The sequence below is a fragment of the Neofelis nebulosa genome, chromosome 1 (genome assembly GCF_028018385.1).
Source record: "Neofelis nebulosa isolate mNeoNeb1 chromosome 1, mNeoNeb1.pri, whole genome shotgun sequence".
NCBI lineage: Eukaryota > Metazoa > Chordata > Mammalia > Carnivora > Felidae > Neofelis > Neofelis nebulosa.
In genome coordinates this window covers 113564921-113580659 of record NC_080782.1, presented here as the reverse complement: position 1 = coordinate 113580659, position 15739 = coordinate 113564921, and the positions used below count along the sequence as shown (strand labels likewise).

General features: G+C 36.4%; 1 protein-coding gene across 2 annotated transcripts in view; it reads left to right on the top strand.

Moving 5' to 3' along the window:
* The first annotated feature begins 1504 nt into the window (after positions 1-1504).
* The window catches only part of RAB3C (RAB3C, member RAS oncogene family), a 294417-nt gene continuing 280182 nt past the window's right edge, over positions 1505-15739 (top strand). The window contains exon 1 of one of the 2 annotated variants that reach the window (XM_058731921.1): positions 1505-1846. In XM_058731921.1, coding sequence (XP_058587904.1) covers positions 1829-1846 — 18 coding nt within the window. In that variant the 5' untranslated portion in view covers positions 1505-1828. Of the gene's footprint in view, positions 1847-2489; positions 2645-15739 lie in introns of those variants that run through there. The other variant, XM_058731911.1, reaches the window with a different exon arrangement.

The following is a 15739-nucleotide window of genomic DNA, read 5'->3' as shown; positions in this document are numbered from 1 at the left end:
CTGAAGAAATCAGCTGTGCAGTTGCTATGCAGATTTTTGTTATTAAATGCAATATATATATATATATATATATATATATATATATATATATATTTAAGTGTATTATTTTTGGTATTTCCCTTGGAAAAAAATTATCAAGAGATGCACTTTTATATAGATTTTTTTTTTTTTTAAAGTACAGAAGTCTTACTTCTAATAAGTGCTACCATGAAACACCATGATACTGGGTTCCCTTTACCTTTTATTTGTTATTGGTTAATTTAAATGTAATTTCTCTAATGGTCATATAATCTCAACTATGACTGGAACATTTTAAGTTGTATTTTCTGAATAGTTATAAAAACTATTTACCTAGGCAATATTGTATTACATTCTCACTGTTTACAAAATTAGAAAAAAAATATCTTAGGTTTCTTAAGAAAAACAAAATATAAAACAAAAAGAAAACCAACCTAAAATTAGTGAGGTATTTTGAATATGGTAGGCTCCCAATACCTGTTGTTGTTGCATTATTGAGTCAATCTGTGAATTTTTTGAGGTTTGTATCTTTGAACATTTCTTACATAAAAATTCTTTGAAGACAATTTTTCTAGAATTATGGCAAAGGCACTTGCATGGGAATTGCTGGAGTGTTAGTTTAAAATGCTAATTCCTGGGGCGCCTGGGTGGCGCAGTCGGTTAAGTGTCCGACTTCAGCCAGGTCACGATCTCGCGGTCCGTGAGTTCGAGCCCCGCGTCAGGCTCTGGGCTGATGGCTCGGAGCCTGGAGCCTGTTTCCGATTCTGTGTCTCCCTCTCTCTCTGCCCCTGCCCCGTTCATGCTTTGTCTCTCTCTGTCCCAAAAATAAATAAAAAACGTTGAAAAAAAAAATAAAAAAAAAAAAAATAAATAAAATAAAATGCTAATTCCTGGACTTCTCATTTCAAATAGTGAATCAGAAATCTCTATGCACGTCTTGACAATATGAATTTTAAATACCTCCCCCCAAGAGATTTTCAAGCACAATTGCGTTTCAGAACCTCCCTTCTCCTATTTTGTGTAATGCAAAGTTTCAACCTGATTCAGGTTATTACTTCCATGCCTCTGAGCCAATATCAAGTCGATTCTTTTTCCATTCTGCCTCCAATAATAATAATCATTTTGACCTCGTGCAAAAGTCAAGAATCATTACTGGACTGATTAACTCTTGAAAAGAGAGGGGTGTCTCTCTAGATAGGTACAGAGAACATGGAAAGCCACACCTATGAGTCAAATGGGGAAAATAAAAGTATAACAAAAGTAAGGTTCAATTTCTAAACCGTTTTTGAACTAGTCTGGGATGAGTGCATTTGTAATGTAAGAAATAATTCTGTATTAAAGAAAGAACAGGATAACTTAATAGAGGTCTCCTATCTCATTCTCTGAAGGTGCTTCTGGGCTCTGGTGATGAATGTGTTCATTTTATGTGACTTGCTTTGAGTAAATAACCCAGTGCCCTATCAGCTCTCCAGCCGGCGGCCAGCAGCGGCTGTGTGCGTGCTAATGACGGTGAAGGTGCCTGGGGGAGGGCCTCGGAAGGGGCTGCCCAGCGCAATCGCGCCCCTGGCACTTGCTAAGAGATTCTCAGCCCTTTCTGTGCAGCTGCCACTTGAAGTCTCCACGCTTTCCCTCCAGAGGAAAGAAGCCATCTATCTAAATCAGTTGTGTCTCTGCGTCTCTCCTTTCTCCCTCCGCCAGCCGCCACCCCCACCCCTTCCATTGTGTTGTGCGTTTAGCTCCGCTTCCTGCGTGAGACCCTAACCTCTTGTAGCAGCAGGCGTTACTGAGGGTTTCGGAACCTCGAGTTGCAATGGAGCTGTACGGAAAGGTGAGCAGAAGGGAGTTCCTCTGCATGCTCTGCGCGAAATGTCGCTTTGACGGACTTTGGGGTGTGTGTGTGTGTGCGCGCGAGCGCCTTGTCAATGCAATTGTGCGAGTGAACCCCTTTATGTGTGTGCTAATCATCTTTCTCCCCCGCGTTTGTTGAATGAGATTGTAAAACCACCCTGGTCTGCCTATGTTAATATGTAAACTTTCCCGATTCGGGATAAGGTGTAGAGCGGAGAGTCCCAGAACGCAGCGCCGGTTTCGTTTGCATTGGGAATTAGCACAAGGTAGTGGGTTTCCTCACCAGGAAATCACAGTCTAGCCACGGAAGGCTGTGAGTAGAAAAGAAAAATCCCCGCCGATACGAGCTGCAGTCACTTTTGGCTGCACCTCGCTAGGAAATGGGCCGGGAAGCTGGGAGCAGTAACAACCAGGAGCGATTCCAAGGGAGGAGAAGGGAGGCTCCGCGGCCAAGTCCGTCTGGAGGAGCTAGCCTGTTTATTGCTTGCTTGCCGGGAGATGTAGTTCAGGGTTTGCCGGTGGGCCAGAAAAGCTCCGTGGAACAAGACTACAACTCCCAGGAGCGCGCGGGACTCCCGGCCAGTACGCGTGTGCGGCGCCAAGGAGGGGACAGCTCCGGTGCTGATGTTGGAGCCGGTTAGTGAACCCCAAGAGTGCAGAGTGTGGAGCGTGGAGCTCGCGGGCTGTGCAAGCTTGACCGAGCCCCCCCCGGCCAGCGCTGTCTTAACCAGAGAGGAAGGACATTTTGAGAACAATGAGACACGAAGCTCCCATGCAGGTGGGTCTATACAGAAAGTGTGGCCTCAGGAGGAATTGACATAGATGCTTTCTTTCTCCCTTGCTCCAAGCATAAATTGTGCTCGACCTCTGGGAAGATCTAGGCTCAGACTCGGTCCTGGGGACACTGTTGGGTTCCTCTACGCTCCACGGGGCTGTAATTGGCTTGTCGATGAGGGATACGTCTATTCATTTCCTTCCCATGCTCTGAAAGGAAGGTGTGAGTGTCTGTCTAAAATGTAAACCAGAGCAAACAAAAGTCAGGGAAACATGCAGTCTCCTATTGACATTGATCTTCCCTTTTGGCTGGCCTGATTTGTGATCCCTGTGCAAGTGCACGGACTTGAGGTTTGGGGTTGCGGGGTCTCTCTTGGAGTCGGGACAGAGCGAATTCCACTTGGTTAAGAGCGCGTTAAAAAAGGCTAAGACAATGTTGGGGTCCCCCAAAGTCCCCTTTCTTCAATTAGAGTGCTAGTAGTATCAGGGGAAAACAGTAAAAACATTCCAGAGGCACGGCAGCCTTTAATCTCTGTCCGCAAAACTGGTTTACTCTTGCATTTTGAAGAACCCCCTCTGAGCTTTCCTGAGTGGTGTGCCCATTTGTTGTACGTTCTCATTCCGCATTTCAGTCACATTCTAAGGTTTGCTTACTTCGACTTCTATGGAAAGATGCCTCTGCCTAAGCATCCTGCCTAGACAAATTTTGTTTTTAAGTAAAAATGAGTGTGCTTTTTAGTTTCTATGTACAACCAGTTAATGCTAAACACCAGCCTGCGTTCATTAACCTAGCAGAGTGATGCCGTTGCGTAATAGAGGGGCACTTTATGAATGGGGTTGAGAGGAGAATGGAACACACAATTTGGAACATGTTGTCTCTCTTGAGAACCCACTTCTCCTGCCAAATCTAACAATATAAATATTTGCTTTTAATTTTTGCCTAAACGTTTCCCAATTGTTTTCTTCACAAATTAAAGACTTTTAACATATGCTTCGGTTTAATTTGATTTTATGGGTTATGTATATTAAGGTACACAGTGACCCGACTGTTAAATGAAAAAAAAAATGTGTAGAATGTAACTGTTTGTTGAAGTATTATTTAATGGAAGCCTTCAAATTACCTTATGAGTTATTGAAAATTTGATTTGTTCAAGAAAACAGTGGCCCCATTGTGTATCTTCTAATACCTCTGTTTGTGGCTGAGCTTTTCATTATAGACCTGATGTGAAAAGAATCTGGACAGACAATAAAGGTACAAGCTGTTGTAATCAAGATATATTGGCTTATGATAATTTTCCATTACTGGAGGCACTTCCAGGAACCAAGTGGCTAAATTAATCATATTTGATTATAAGTAAACATTGACAGTAGACTTTAAAAGTAGATTGTTAGTATTTAAGTCAACCTCATATACACACTGAAGTCTGTCAAAATAAATTACAAAAAAAAATAGCTATGTTGCATCTTGCTTTTAATTTTCTTTGAAGAGTGGCTTAGAATGTTTATAAGAGCCATTAAAATGTTATAGAACTGAATGAAATTAATGCGTTAGGAAGAATTTTAAATTATTTCATATCAACTGTGTAGTAGGTATATTTAATTCTATATTTTAATCAAAGGTTTAATGAAAAATTAATATAAAAATAGGTAATAAAATTAGTTTACTAGTGGATAAAGTTATTTTTATATTTATATTGTATTTTATTCATTGGACTAGATTTTTGAAATTTAAAAATCAAATGTCCAAATTCTATCATAAATTATATGTGTATTTTAAGAAATCAAAGACTACTTTCTGAGGTATATTTAATTAAAACACATCCACTGATTGCATTTAACAAGTAAATTGTTGTTATGATGACCCTCTATTACAATCAGGTTTTCAAATATATATAATGATAGGAAGAACAAAAACTCTAAACATGCTTTATGTATTTTTTACAATGGCAAGTGATGTCTCAGGACCCATACTTCTGAAACATAATCACATTCCAGGTGGCTTTGATATATGAAAATGCAACAAGATAAATACTTGACATTTTTCTTATTTTCCATTTAAAGACTCAATGAACCACATCATCATTTGAGATACATGCCTCCAGATTTTTTTTTTTTTGGAGAAAACTTAGGTTTCTGAAAATGAGTCACAAGCAAATCCCCATTTTACAGTTTAATCATCCTAAGATATTCTTTTCCCCATTTAAAAATATTTAGTTCATTTGTTGATGTGGAACAAAACAAGCTCTTTAATTGTTGACTTCTTAATTTCCTTATAATTAATTCAAGGAAGCCTTTTAAAAAATTATGTAATGTCATTTAAAAAGCATTTGATGTACTTATATAAATAGCCTGGTGGTCTATGCAAGATAGTTGTCTTTGATATATGCATATTTTCTGAAGAATATTTCCCTCTGAGTTGGTGCAAAATGAGGGATAATAATTGTTTTTTATAGTGACTATTAAAATAATACATAATGATAGTTTTTGATATCTATATTTCCTTTGTGACTAAATAACCAGGAATAGCATTTGGTAAGTGTTCCAGATGATGGGTTAGAATTTTAATGCAAGAGATGGTCATTTTGTTTTTTCTCATTCAGTGAGTCCATAAATCCTGAAGGCCAAATGAAATGGGGGATAGCAGTGCTCATGACTTGAGGGCAAAATTCTGATGAACAGTTGTCATTTGATTCAAGAGCCAGAATGAACAAATTCCAGGTTATCTAGTACTTTGTTTGTGTCAAGCACTATTCCTTGCATTCAGATCTCAGTGTGTGTGTGTGTGTGTGTGTGTGTGTGTGTCTGTGTGTATGTGTGTGTGTAAATGAGAGAGAGAGAGAGAGAGAGAGAGGGAGAGAGAGAGAGAGAGAAATACAAAACAATCCTAGAGGTTGCCATTACCCTAATTACAGGCAAGATACTGGAGCTTATTAAGATTCAATAACTTTTCTAACATGACAGAATCAAAATCTGCCAGATTTCTCTCTAGATAGCGTATGTTCTTTCTTCTATTATTGAATTCCTCAAGGACACACACAAGACACACAGAGGTGATGTAAAGAATGAGGGGTACTATTGATATGACATGATTCATTCATTTGGTTTATAAGAAAGAAAAATTGTCCTGTTTGTAAAATAAGGTTGTATATACTAAACCAAATATTTGAGAAGGGCCAATGTTTTAAAAAGTGGTTTGCTTTCTGTCTCCTGAATTTAAATTTCTTGTAGGTTTATTTATTCTCTTGCAGGACCAAAATGGAATCCATTGTCTCTGATTAATGCTTAGTCTTCAGTGTTGTTATCTGGAAGCTTGCTGGGTCATCTCATAAGTGTACAGTGTCTGAATATTTAGGAAACCAAAGAAAATCATTTATCCAAAGAATGGAGCAGAGGCAAAAAAAAAAAGAAAAAGAAAAAGAAAGTTATCTAAAAACGAGTAGGATTTAAGAAAGAATATAGGTATACACTGAACATGAAGCTGAGGTAAAAACTATAATAGATATTAAATACATCCATATTTTATACAAAAACAACTTACAAAGGATTAAAGTCTAAATATCACTGTTTCATTTGGCTATGGAAAATACATGACATTCTTGCATTCCATTGTTGTTGATTCATGACCAAATCTAGCCTTGTGATGATCCCTTTATCTTTATCAGAAATGGAAATTTAGTCCTCACCCCTTAGAGAAACAGAGAAAACTTCTAGTTGACATTGGAGAAACAAGGACTTCTTTCCTATTCTATTTGAACAAAATCTGGAAGTTTCCACCTTTCTTCTGTAAAGGAAGTGGAGGATAGAATGGGGAATTACCTGTAGCAAACAACAACAACAACAGCAACAACAACAAAACAAAAAACAAAACAAAACAAAAACCAAAAAAAACTTCTGTGATGTAAGAATCATTTTCCGTTTCCACTTTTTCATTCTGAGAAGTTGTAGATTTATTACATGGTAGAACCACAGTTTTTCCTGCCATTCTACACTTATATCGGAACTGAAAATTCCTTTTCTGACCATCATATTCCAAGAAAGAAATACATTTTTATGCTAAGGAATGGGTTTTCCTGGGACTGTTCATACACTCAACCTAAGTATAAACAATTGTGCCACCTCAAAAATGTTGTATAGGTAAAAGATTTTCCAACCATTTTCTCCTTTTTTTCATTCATTCATTGGGTTCAGAGGTTCTAGAGGAACCATCTTAGTAGGGCACCATGACCTGTGAAGATGAAACCTTTTAGTTTTATTTTGAATTATATAGACCTTAGCATTTTTCATTTGTTTATTTGCAGTTTATGAGATATTTATATACATTGAAATGCACAATCTTAAATGAACAATTTGATGAATTTTGATAAATGGATATATCTATGTAACACACACCACTATGAAGATATAGAACATTTCCAATCAACCCCAAAAGTTCTTTCATTCGTGTTTTTTGTTGTTGTTATTGTTGTTAATCCACTGGCAAAAAAAAGCTTTGACTTTTTTTTTAAATCATAAATTAGTTTGCATTATTCTAGAACTTCATGTACTTCTGTGAAACATACAATATGAACATACAGCAGCACATACACTATCTACCCTTGAGTCTGGCTTATTTTGCGTAGTATAATGTGTATGGGATTAATCTGTGTTGTTGCACGTATCAATAACCGTTCCATTTTTTTGATGCATATTATACTTTTGTTATCAATCTACCAAACTTTTGAAATCCATTTTCCTGTTGGTGGATTTTGAGGTAATTTCCAATTTGGGACTATTATGATTAAGGCTGTAAACATTATCAAATTAGTCTTATCTAATAATATGCTTTCATTTCTTTTGGGTAAATAGGTAGAGGTAGAATTGGTAGGATAAAGGGTAAGTGTACATTTAGCTCTTTAAAAAATGTCAAATCTTTAGCCAAAATGGTAGTACCATGTTACATTCTTATCAGCAGTATGTGAGCATTCCAGTAGCTTTACAATCCTAAACAACATATGGTGTCAATTGTCTTTTTAATTTTGGCCACTTTAATGAGTGTTTTGTGGTATCTCATTATGATTTTAATTTGCATTTTCCTGATGACCAGTGATTTGGGGACATTTGCATCTGTTTACTGGTCATTTGTATATCTTCCTTTGATAAGTGTCTGTTTAGCCTTTTGGTCTTTATGGAGAGTTGTTTTATTATTTACTTGCAGGTATTTATGTAAATTTGCCAGATATATGTAAATGTTTATATATATTTAATTTATTAATATATATTAAAATATATATTTAAAAATATTTTCTGCCAGTCTGTAGCTTTAATACTTAATAGTGTTTTTTGATGAATATGCTTTTATTTTGATGAAATATAGGTTATTAATTATAGGTGGGGTTTCTATATATGTATCTCGACTCTACACTTCCTTTGATCTGTTTATCTTGACTATGTCCTGAGACCTTGCTGCATTTATTTATTTTTAGTAGGTTTTTCTTTTAGATTGCTTAAGAATTTCTACATAAACAATAGCATCATTTGCAAATAAAGGCAGTTCTTCCTTTCCAGTGATCTCCTTTTTTTTTTTTTTCCTATCTCATTCCATAGTGTAGGCCATCCAATACAATGTTGAGTAGAAATGATGAACAGACCTCCTCATCTTGTTCACATTCTTAGGGGGGAAAGCCTTCCATCTTTCACCATTAAGTATGAGCTCAGCTATAGTTTTGTTGTTATTGCTGTTGTTGTTATTTGTATGATACCCTTATTATATTGAGAAAATTTCTTTTGATTCCTCATTTGTTGAGAGTATTTGTTTTTAACATTAAATGGGTGTTGAATTTTGTCAAAACATTTTTTTTGCATCTATTGTGGTGATCACTTGATTAATCTCCTATATTTTGTTGGATTCTATTGATTGACTTTTTTAGTTAATCTGTCATTCCTTAGATAAACCCCTGTTAGCTACGATGCATTGTTTTTTCTATATATTGCTAGATTCAGTGTGATAATATTTCTTTTGGGATATTTGCGTTTAACTTAATGATGGATATTGGTGTATAATTTTCTTGTAATGCTTTTATGATGTTATAATGTTGGAATTATGCAGGCCTTATAAAACAAGCTGAAAAGTGTTCTTTTCACCCGTGTTCTGAATGATTTTGATATCTAAGATTGGTCTACTTTGATTCATAGAGTGTTTGATAGAGTTCATAAATGAAGCTATTGGAACCTAGAGTTTACTTTGCAGAAAAAAAATCTTTAAACAACTTCAACTATCAAAATATATACAAATATCTGTATCATTCAGCTCTTCTATCTATTTGTCATCTGTAATTTATCTCCCTTTCATGTGTTGTGGTAGGAAGACTAGCTACCATCCCCCTTCCAAAGTTATCTATGGCCTAATCCCTGGAACATATGAATAAATTCTGTTACATAACAAAAGGGACTTTGCAGATGTAATGGATGTTATACACTTTAAAGTAGGGACATTAATTTGGATTATCAGCTGGGTCCAGTCTAATCACATGAGTTGTTAAGAGCAGGGATCTTTCTCTGGCTGTAGTCAGAGAGATGTGGCACAGGGACAGCCAGAGATTTGAAGCATGAGGCTTGTTGCTTGAAGGTGAAGATGTCTATATGTCAAAAAAAAAAAAAAAAAAAAAAAGGTCTCAGTCCTACAACCACAAGCAAGTGAGTTCTGCCAACAACTTAAATGAGCTTGGAAGTTGGATTTTCGTCAGAGCCTCTAGGTAAGAACCCAGCCCTGCCAACGCACTGATTTTGGCTTTGTAAGGCCTGAGCAGAGTGAGCAGAGGACCCAGCTGAGTCACACTATGTCCAGACTTCTGACTCAAATAATGACTGGGTGTTGTTTTAAATATCCATTATAGCAGCAGTTGAAAACTAATTATGCATGTATAATTTGTGTTGGCTTTTCAACTATACATGTTTACATTTTTTTTGGTGTTTATTGTAAGGATTGTAATACGTGTCTGCAACTTGTTATATAGTCTAGTTGGTATTGTATTACTTCACATAAAATATAGTTACTTTCCAATAATATAATTTCATTCACCTCATTCTTTGTGAAATCATGTCATATGTGTTACATCTGCATTTGTTACAAGCCCTCAATACAGTTCTATATTTTTAGCTTTAAACAATCATATGCATTTTTGTTAATTGGAAGAATGCAAAAGAAACATACGTATCTGTTTTTATGTTTGCCCACTACTTATTTGTTTTACCTGGTGCTTTTTCTGTAGATTTGAGTTTCTATCTGGTATCATTTTCTTTCGGCCCAAACAACTTCCTTTAGCATTTCTTGTGGTACAGATCTGCTGACAACAGATTCCCTCAGTTTTTGTTTATCTGCCAATGCTTTTTATTTTACCGTCATTTTTGAATGATAGTTTTGTTGCATATAAAGGTTTTGTTGATTTTTTTTTCTTTCAGTATTTTAGGTTATTTCATTGTCTGCTGACCTCCATCATGATATGAAGTCAGCTGTTTTTCGTAATACTTTATTATGGTATTTGTCCCTTTTTCTGTTTTCTGTTCGACTTTGAAGAGTTTGCCTATGGTCTGCCTAGATGTAGTTTTCTTTACGTTTAACCAGCTTAGGGATTGAATGCGGTTCTAATGCATGTAAGTTCATGTTTTTCACCAAATTTTAAAAGTATTTATGTATTGTATCTTCAAATATTTTTCCATCCCATTGTAAATGTTTATTTATTTTTGAGAGAGAGGGAGAGAGAGCATGAGCAGGGAAGGGGCAGAGAGAGGGAGGCAGAGAATCCCAAGCAGGCTCCATACTGTCAGTGCAGAGCTCAACACAAGGCTTAAACTTATGAACTGTGAGATCATGACCTGAGCCGAAGTCAAGAGTCACACACTTAAGTAACTGAGCCACCTAGGCACTAGGCACCCCCCCCATATTTCATCTGAGACTCCAATATCTATATTAGATTTTAGACGGTTCCCAAAATCACTGAAGCTCTTCTATTTTTTTTCTTTCTCTTAAATGTTACAGTTTCTGTTGATTTATCTTCACTAACTCTTTTGCTGCCTGTAACCTCTTGATAAGCTCCTTGAGGTACCCTTGAGGCACTCTTCATTTCAGTTACTTTTGGCTCAGTGTTGGCTTCTTTTACAATAGAAACATACTGTCAAGAAAAGATACATATAAGCTCTTGGGGTGACATGTTTGGATATTGGAAGGTTTAATAGGGTTTATTTCTGGTATGGTGCAGAAACCAAAAAAAAAAAAAAACCCAAAAAACAAACAAACAAACAAAAAAACTACTGTGAGCTGCTCATTGAAATGGTGAGATAGAAATGTAAATAAAAATATTAGTGATTTAATTATTCCTTGTAGATTACTGGCATGAAATATAAATGAAGGAAATTTATTTTGTGTATTTTGTATAATTTGTTTATGTAACCATAAATACATTTACATTTTAATTTCTATCATTTATATTTCTATTCATCATTGCATTTGTGATGCTGCACTTTTTTCTTTGTGTCTTGAAAATAAAATTGTGGGCTTTATGACACTTTCAAAAATTTGAACAAAGTGCAAAATTGTAAAAATAAAATCATTTTAACAATTGCTTTATTTTGTCAATGAATATATTCCTTAATAGCTTCAACTGTGCAGAAGCAAAATGCCTTTTCAAACACCAGCACGTTTCAGATTGGTTTACAGCTTTATGTCAGTTTTTTGGGGGTTGTGAAATATTTCTATCTATTAAATGATGAAACCATAGGAGTGAAAGTTCTAGGTTTTCATTTGCTTACAGAATCGTAAAAAGATAAGGTCAGGGTTTCCTGAGCAGTTTCCCTGCTGTCCAATAAGCTGATTGGATTGGATCCCATATTAGGAATTTTGATCTAGCAAGCCTAAGAGTTTTATTTTGTGCCTACTTGACCTCCTGACTGAGGAAAACCTGGCAGCATTGTCACTTAGCTTCTACACCCTCAGCTTTTTATGTCCGGGAACCCAAACCATAATGTGACTTTAAGAGGTGAGGCAGTGAGGGGCACTTGGGTGGCTCTGTTGGTTGAGCGTTTGACTCTTGATTTCAGCTCAGGTCATGATCTCATGGTTTGTGAGTTTGAGCCCCGCATTAGGCTCTGTACTGACAGTGCTGAGCCTGCTTTGAATTCTCTGTGTCCCTTTCTTGCTGCCCCTTACTTGCTTGCTCTCTCTCTCTCTCTCTTTCTGAAAACAAACAAACAAACATTATAAATAAAAAAGAGTTGAGGCATTGAATCTCTCATTGTTAGTCTGCCTGCTCTTAGTCTAACTGTAGCCCATCAAGGGTGTTAGTTGTTAGTCATACAGTGGCTAAGATGCATGTCTGAGTCTCATCAATTAGAAAAACTTGCAAGCCAACACTGAGGAATAAGTTCTGTTCAAATGGCCATAGCTGCAGCAGCTTTATAGAGCTTCAAGAAAGAATACATGCACCAATTAGCAAAATATGACCCTTGCATGATACTCATCTATGATGTTAGCAATAAAAGATGGTTTTTCTTTTGAATGTTGTAATTCACTGAACACCTGTTTGAGTGGTAGGACTGACGAAAAGGGACAACTGGAACACAGTACACCTGTGGATGTGAATGCTCTTTTGTAACTGTGCATGGATGGGCCTGTCCTTTGTAGCAAATAATAGTAGCAGTAGCTTTTGAATGAAAAGCAGGGATGATTGTAACTAGCAAAGGGGCTTGGGAAGTCATTCTAATCGGTGAACCTGAATGACATAGAAACACAAATACATAAAATAATAACCCACCCAGCTTCCCAAGAATGGTTCAGATATTTCCTTTGTGTCATAAGTGCATGTACAATGGGGTGTTTGCCCCTCTACATGACCTACCTTGATGAATGGAATAAGAGAAGAGAAATGTTAGGATTTGGAAGGAATCTGTAGCAAATCTCTGGAGGTATTTTTCAAGGCTTACCTATTTAAAATCATTTTTAATGTTTTTGAAATGTTTATTATTTTTAAAATGGTTGATGTTTTAAAAATGTTTGGTGATAAAAATTCCTTAGGAAATACATATATTAATATTAATATTTAGGCTTTTTTTCCCCAGTGGGAATGTTTAGAGTATTTTGCTAGGTATTTTTAGAAGAGTCTTTTCACTATACCACAGAGTACTGAGTATATTTATTCTGTTTACATTTTATTTTCTTCTCAGGAAGAAGTGCTCTTACAAGAGACATTCTTTACCTTGTGGTTTCAACTTAGACACTGGCCTCCTGTAGCTGTCAGGTGCTTTCTTATGGAGTTAGGGGAAGTAAAGTCCACTTGTGTGTTATTTTTTGAATTGACTGATAGAGAAAGTCAAGGCCACCTTCATCAGAGCTGGGCGGCACACAGCCTCATTTGCTCTGCAATTTGCTCTGCAAAATTGATTACTACTTCTTATGATGCCATTCTTCCTCACACTCTGACAGAGACTTCCCAGTGAGCATCACTGGCCTTAGAAGGTTCTGGCTCTTACCAGGGCTAAGATAATTAACAGATTTCTCAGAAATCAGCTTACCTGGGCAAACTGGGCCTTCTTAGAGTATAGGAATTTCTTTGCAGAGTCAGCATTATGGGGATGAGATCTGTTGTCGCTATTGGCAGAAGGGGTTACTAACTGGTGAAGACAGCAGCAGAGAGTGCTAGGATCCCATTTTCCACTTCCTCTGGATCTCAGCCTAAATGTCAGATTACTCAGTCTCCTCTTTTGTATATCCCTGAGGCCTTGACAATGGACACCTACCCTGATTTCCATGTGGAAATTTGTTAATCCAAAGAATGCCAAACTGTCTGGTCAAAATAATCATATGGGATACTTTAAAAATTATAGATGCCTGGGCTGATACTGAATATTTTGATTCTGCAGAATTCAGGTACAGTTCCCCGGTTTTGGAAATCTAGGATCTAGTATATCCTATGAGAATCTCGTTTTGTGTTCCTGAATGAAAATGTATCCAACTAGAGAGAGCAGGTATTTGAGAACAACATGTCTGCTATTTTTTGCTACCAAGAAATGATGAGAAAGCTTTATGCGTATTTTATCCATATCTGTGAGAAAAGTTTTAAGTGGTTCTCTACATTTTATTGCTAAGAGAGAGTCCCTTTAATTTGTATAAATTGACAGATTGCCATCTGCATATAGGAAATATGAATGTCAAGAATATTTGCTGATTTTAAAAATATTTAAAACTCAATTTTCTTTAAAAAAAAGTTGCATATGGGGAAGATGGTTTCTTGGCTATGTGGGGCTTGGATTTTCAACCATTTGTCTTGTTTGCATGCCCTAGTCTGGGTAACCAACCATCCCAGCTTTCTGGGTTTTAGCACTGAAAGCCCTGCAATGTCCCATGAAACCTCTCAGTTTGAGGAAAACTAGGAGAGCTGGTCACTGTAGCCACACCCCATAATCAGGACACTTGCCATCTCCATTCCCAAGACCATTTCAGATTCTGCACATTAAGGTTTTTTGTGCAGGCCTAGGAATCCCTCTTCTCTAGTCATTCACTTCCAAATCCCAAACTTTTGTTGCTCTTGCTTTTCTATTTCTCTTTTTCTATATGGAATTTTATTTTTATGAAAACCTGTAGTCATTGTTTTAGAAGGTTTTTGGGAAAAGATGGAGATAACCAGATTGTATGTAAGGTACTATATATATCTATACCTGTATCTATATCTATATGTATATATATGTATATCTATATATCTATATATCTATATCTATATCTATATATCTATATCTATATATCTATATCTATATCTCTATATATATATGTTTATGTTTATATATGGAAGCCTTTTAATGATTTCTGACCTTGAAATAATGATATTGTGACTTAAAAACTGTTATTATTGAAATATAGTTAAATGTAACATTGTATAAATTTAAGATATATAACATGTTGATTTGATACATTTATGTATTGTAATATGATTACCACTGTGGAGTTAGCTGACAACTTTATCAGGTTATACAGTTGCCATTTCTTTTATGTGCTGGTAACAATGAAGATCTAGTCTCTTAGCAACCTTGAAGTTATGTTACAGTATTGGTGTTTATAATAATATTGTGGGCTTTGGTGATTTACCAAATTTAATATCAGAAATTAGGGTGAATTTCACTTAAAACCAACTCCAAGGCCACATAAGAGGAGAGTTTCCCTATCATTCAAGTTCCTGGAGCTTCCTTTCTCATGCTTTTCATACCATGTATTACTTGAATTCTGCCCCCTTATTAGTGCAGACATGAAACTCAGGTCTCTCCCAGTTTCTACAAAAGCTCATTCATACTCAAGAGTTTCATGAGTTTAGGAATTCTCTACAAGTTCCTGCGCAGCCGCAATGTCACAGGAGAGGTCATATCACAGGGCATATGGCCACTGGCCACATACCCCTCCCTGCAGCCTTTTAGACCACAGAACACTTCTGTCTGTGCTTGGGTCTCAGCTTCTGTCCTGAGAGGCATTTTGATGAGTGCTATTTGTTCCATGTCATAATATTTTAAGTGAAAGAGTAACATGTTTATCTCAGCAATTATGCAGCTCCACAGAGTGGAAGTGTTGGGTGTCAAACCTCATGCCCTCTAAAGTTAGGAAATGAGAGGAAGAAAATTTCACAAAATTGACCATTCCCATTTTCAGAGAGTAGTGCCAATGTGAGTTGGAGAAGAAAGTGAATGGGTTTGATCAAGGATATAACACATGCCAACAATTTTACTTTGATGATCTTACTATAATTCCTCTTTCATAGGTGAGGAAATTATAGCTTAGCATACCTAAAAAAATAACAAAAAATTTAAAATCGTGACCAAGTTTATGCAAGTAGCAAAATCTGGGATTCCTTCTCAGGCAGCCTGACCACAGAGTATGTGCTCTTTACCCATATTCACATCACATGAAGACTATAGTTTTCTTTTCACAGATGCATCTGCATGCACATAATTTCAGAACTTCTAGAAAAGAAGTGGAATCGTGTTTTCTAACCTTCCTTCATGCTGTGATTTATAAGGCATGAATTGCTGTAGCCGGACTCATCAGGACTGCACTAATGACTGTCTGGCTTCAGCATCCGTGAGGATG